General features: G+C 40.0%; 1 protein-coding gene across 7 annotated transcripts in view; it reads right to left on the reverse strand.

The window, feature by feature from the left end:
* TOX2 (TOX high mobility group box family member 2) overlaps nucleotides 1-5,716 on the reverse strand; it is a 381,887-nt gene that overhangs the window by 34,330 nt on the left and 341,841 nt on the right. For all 7 annotated transcript variants that reach the window (XM_006022250.3, XM_014519289.2, XM_014519287.2 and 4 more), the window contains one exon: nucleotides 2,080-2,160. In XM_006022250.3, coding sequence (XP_006022312.2) covers nucleotides 2,080-2,160 — 81 coding nt within the window. The remainder of the gene's footprint in view (nucleotides 1-2,079; nucleotides 2,161-5,716) is intronic.

The following is a 5,716-nucleotide window of genomic DNA, read 5'->3' on the forward strand; positions in this document are numbered from 1 at the left end:
AGGAATGCGATCCATTTTGAAGACTACAGAGGAGAGTCACCAGAGATCTCCTCTGCTAAGGGAACAAATATAAACAACACATATCAAGACAATGGTGGATCCCAGGAGGGATCCACTCAGCAAGCTGTCTATTCTGCACTGGGCTAAGAAACACAAAAGCAGATGCTGGCTTGAGTCCAGCCTGAACTCAATTTGAATCTGTTTGGGGTAGATGCAGGAAGTGCTGCTGGAAAGGGTGGGGGAGGGGTGGGTCCGTCCATGAACAGAAAGGCTTTGTTTTTTCTTCCTCCTAGTCAGGTACTCCTTACTGTCCAATAATGCATTCACTGACAGCAGTGTGACTTCAAAGCAGAAACTGATAAGCAACTGCTGTGACTGTACATTTACACTGGTGTAGGTGGAGCCAGATCAGTGTGACTCTTCTGTGCCTGCTGGGCTCAACCAGGTTTCCTTCATGGTTTAGTGAATGTGACAGCTAGGAGGCACAGCTCTGGAATAAGGTACATCTACTTATTGAGCTTTGAGCCCCTTCTGAGGGCCATAAGCATCACCCCTGCAGTGCTCACTGGTCCTCCTGGCTCAAGGACTAGCAGAAGGACTCTGAGATGTAAGAAAGCAGTTGCTGGAGGGCAGTTATAGTCATCAGGCACCTTCTCTCCTCCTCACTGGCAGAGATGTACTACTCTCCACTGGTGATATGGCACCTGCCAATGAGGACACATGGTGAATGGCAGGCTCTTCAGTGAAAAGCCAGGAGTGGAAAGTGGGGAATACACATATCTCCATAGAGATGGGTAGAAGGTTTGTGGATGACTTCCTTCTTCCCTCTCAGGAACTGAATCCTAACAGATGGATATTTCTTCCTCTTACTATTGATGGCATATATTGAGTGCCTGATCAGTGGCAGTGGGGGATTATAGAAGTATGTCTGGAAGAATGCAGCATCTATGTTAGATTCCAGGAGACACTAACCGTTGAGATGGGGGATCCTGGGCTTGGGATGGGAAGGGTTATTTATATTCTGCACAGTTCCATGGGGGCTTTTCTATAATATATGGAGAAGCCTACAAATTTCTTTCTTGGAATACATATGAAACCCCTGTTGGGAACTTGGAAGGGACCTAACTGTCAAAGATTTATAAAAGCACTGGCCCAAATCTTCTGCTGGTATAAAACTATGGATGGTGTTACACCAGTTCACACCAGGTGAAGATTTGACCCACTGCTTTTTGTGGCCTCGAACAGACATTTATTTCTAGCAAATTTTCCACAGTCTGGGGAGCAGGCAGAGAGCTTTGAGAGCTGCTCCAGTGCCCTTCTGGACTAGTCTGGGAAGGGACTAGAGCTCCAGTGCCCTCAAGGACCACTCCCCACTCAAGATCACACTGGGAGGGAGTGTACATTCATTCATTCTTATGAGAGAGTTTCTTGTGCAATGCAGTTTTTCCAGGTTGACACCTTGAAGATCTTTCTCTTGGAGGGGGTATATTTCCCCCAGGAGAAACTAAGTGAACATCTGTACTATTGTAGTTTTTTTACCAGAAGAGCAGTGATTCTCCTAGGAGAAACAAATGCCTGTACATGGCCAGTGCCTGGGTATCAAGTCCGCATTTTGCTGGGATACTAAGTGGAAGCAGAGTACAAAGAATTTGAGCATTGATAACATAGTGCAGACAATTTAGTTTCACTGTGATTTCATGGAGGTATCAAGATAAAATGGAAACCTATCTAAACTTGCATATGAAATTTTGCAGTCAGTGTGGTTTAAAAAAAAGCAATCCAGCTGCAGGAAATATCACAGAAGCCTGGCCTTCAAACATTGCAATGTGCCAGAATAAACAAGATTTTATTTTGGTGTGTTAAGGAAAAAAACTGGCTCCATTGTGTATGCTCAAGCTGTGCTGCAGATCATTTCATTTAGCTCCTACAGAAGGTAGTTAACATTGATATTAGTTTCGATAGCACGGTTACAGTGTATTTCTTATAAATGTGCTCCTCCCCAGAGATTTCCATGAGTTGCAACTAATTTATCATTGCCACATCCATAGAGACTCATGTATAAAGCACATTGTCTGTTACCTTGGAAACCAAGCTGGCCCTGTAGGCTGCCAGCGCCTTTAGATACTCCTTCTTCGCTGCTTCTGTTTTCCTCTTATATGCCTGAAAGGACCAAACAATGAATAATAATTAATAAAGCAAAATAGGGTGCTGTTTTGCTTTGCTACATTTTACCCACTTTATATACCATCCACACCTCCACTCAGCCACATTTTTTGTTACAACAAGTAGGGACAAGGCTGAAAATATGTTACCAAATTTGGGAAGAAGAGAAATTTGCCCACTTGGATGGCCTCATATTTCAGGAAAGTTAGGATCTGGATTTGAAGCCTTCCTGTGTCTACCTAGATATATATGCAGTACCTTGACAGCTGAGAGTGTGACTAGCTGGGTTGAAAAGACAGCTTCTTTCTCAAGTAACATGAAAGAAGAGACAGTTTTGTGGTCCTGATATCTGCCAGAAAGGAACAGCTCTATCAATAGAGTGAATTTACTAAAAATATAATCCCAACAGGATTCCAAACTCCCTCACTGCCCATTCAGAGAGCTTCTGTTTCAGAGAAAGAAACACACTCTGATTTCTAGTCATAAGCGCTTTCAAGCTGCAATAATGTAAATGAATGAGATTTTGGTTGATTCCATGAAACACATGGGACAACCTTTCATGGAAAAAAAATGTCTAGGAGGAAGCAGATTCTGCACTTAAGATGTGAAATCAGTGAAATCCCTCCATACTGATATATCTGATGTGAATGAGAACACAATCTGAGCCCAGTATTTTAAAAAATAAATATATATCATGAACCAAGTACCTCCAGATCATGTGACTGGCTTAAACTTGTAACACACTAAATCCTGAATTTCACAGGGTTTTGTCTCCTAGTTTTGAAGCCATTAGAATTCACATTTTCAAGTTTTTCTGTGGCATGTTGGGAGAGATAAACTTTTCCTTGCCACATACAAGTTGAGATTTTTCATGATCTCACAATTCCAGGAACTGGGTTTAAAGTAAAACACTGAATAACAAGCAAGCAAGCAAACATGGAAAAGTGGCACCAAAAACAGCTCCTGGATAAGGTAGGATAATTCCCTGATGGAACAGAAGGCTCTTAAATCAGAATAGATTAAAATGATCAATTAAGAAAAAATACTTTAAAGTGAAGAGAAGTTCACATGGAGAAGGAAAGTATTGAAATTTAAATACCTGACAACCCTTCCCCCACACCATCAAAACCCCAAGCTCTCATTAAATCAAATCAAATCAAATCAAATCAAATAATTTCAATTAGAACAGATTTGCTTACATTTAACTCTGCTCAGAAAAACAAAACAAAACACTCACTACTTTACAATAAATATCTTGAAGTCTAGTGAGGATTTTCAGTTATTTTCTGTTGTGTATTTAGATGCATTAGAGTCAAATCATACATTAGAGTCAAATCATGTAAATGAACAAGAGTTCAATGTTGAGATCTGCTGTGTGCGTGCCCAAGGGAGCAAAGGAATACAAGAATTCCCTTGTATACCTCTGTTTGAGCTACCAGCATCACCAATGAGCTGCTACTCATTGGGCAAACCTGTGCAAGATGGTTATAGTAGACTAATTAGCTGTGCAGTAAATGTCTCAGCATCTACAAGTGTTCCCCTTTTAGGCTGAGTAAATTACAGCAGCAGGATAGTACTTGTAAGTACTTGCAAAAAATTCTGCAGCAGCACACCTGTAGATGCTGCCCTGGCTGGCTGGGGCTGCCTGCTGGTAGTAGAATATAATACACTTATTCTAACGGCATACCATAATATGTCATAAAATAATTGTTGGCATTTTTAAACATTTATATTTGATTTTATTTTTAAAGACTTTAAAGGCAGCTACTATTAAGGACTAATTGATTTGTCTTATCTTTTTTCCTCCTAAATGAATGTATTTCTGTGTGTTGTAATGAAAAAAAAACAACATTGTGACATAGAATTCTTAAGATATAATTTCCAGAACAAAATATTTCCCAAATTCTGTTTAACTAGAAATTTTGAAAATATTGTATTTATTCAGATTCAGAAGGAAATCATATTTCAAACTGCTAACATCTTCCCAAGACAGGAATTTCAAGGTTTGACCATTTATATTTATAGCAGATATCCTTCAGCATGAAATCTGATGCCTGAATGACAATGAAATATCCATTCTCATGTCCCTAGTCAGTACAATAATGATCGTGTCTGGAAAATTGTGTCTTATAAACACATTCATTTTTTTTCTTATGCAGTGGCAAAATACCTGGAGCAGGATTTACTTGTCTTGGGTACGATGCAATAAAAATACTCACAGCTCAAACAATATTTGGAATGTATTCACTTACAATGGATAGTATTGTCTTCTGCACACACAAAAATGCATCAGTGCAGTAATCCCAAGAATGAGGGCGAGATGAACTTAGAGCATTTAATTTAGAAAACAAACAAACAACTAATAAACTATGTGCCAATGATCACAGCAGACACTCAGCTTGTGTGTTATGCCCCTTTCCCCCCATGCTTCATCTGCCTTTGTCTTTTTTAATGTGAGCAATGAGAGGCAGGAACTGTGCCTTCCTCTGTATTTGGAAAGTTCCTGTGTATTGTGGTTGATAAAGCAATCTACTAAATGGTAATTGAGCACAGAGTCCCCATATTAAGGAGCAGTAATAATAGAAGAGAGCTTTGTTACAGGTTAATGATCTCCTGCTGTTGAACTAAATTTGTGATCATATTCTAGGCTAACATTGCAAAGCAACACTTGGGCATCAAATACGTGCTGCAATATATAAGGTACCATCCACTCAGTAAAGCCTCAAGGTTGCCATCCTTAAACAGAAAATCTGCTTTGAGGCAAAATGTGGAACCAACCTCTAGACAACCAATTCCTCCTACTTCTGATCTTTTTGAAACACATACTAGGGTAACACTCCAAACAGTAATTTCCTGGAAGATGCACTTTTGACAGCTAATCATCCTCTTCCTGAAGGTGGCATCTTAGAGGGGATTGCCATTGACATCCTATGTTCTTAATGTTAAATTTAATTGATACTGAAGTGCATCAAACTCTTATGGAAACATAAGGCATTAAGGGAAAAAACACTTCTGAGACTGCAGCAGTCACAGAATAATATATTCAGAGAGCCTTTCCCTGTGCCTGAAAAATCCTCCTCTAAGACCTTTTCACAAAGTAGCTATGTGGCTCACCTCTTACATCTGGAAGGAGGAGAGACTTCTTGGTGAGTGTTGCTGGGAAGCTGCTGTCAAGCCTAGTCTATTAGAACCATTAGGGCTGAATAAATTAAAGGAAAGTCATGGTGGAAACCCTCCAGCAGAAAATTATCCAAGGTAGCTTCCAAAGAGTTGTGTTTGACTCCAAGGCAAAATGTTACCACTCCTGAAGATACCTACAAACAACTATGCTAAGTGACCTGCTGTGTTCGGGTTGCTAAACAGTCAGCATTGTGAATATTAACACAGTTGTTTGTAACCTTGTTTAGAAACAGTAACCTTTCATAGCATAGGCCTGACTTCCTGGGTGAAATCCTGGCACAACTGATGTCAATGGCAGAGCTCCCATTGATTTGAATTGGGCAAGGAATTGACCCATTAACTTTAATAGGAATCATGTGGCTAAAACACCGCT

The sequence above is a fragment of the Alligator sinensis genome, unplaced genomic scaffold (genome assembly GCF_000455745.1).
Source record: "Alligator sinensis unplaced genomic scaffold, ASM45574v1 scaffold368_1, whole genome shotgun sequence".
Classification (NCBI taxonomy): Eukaryota; Metazoa; Chordata; order Crocodylia; family Alligatoridae; genus Alligator; species Alligator sinensis.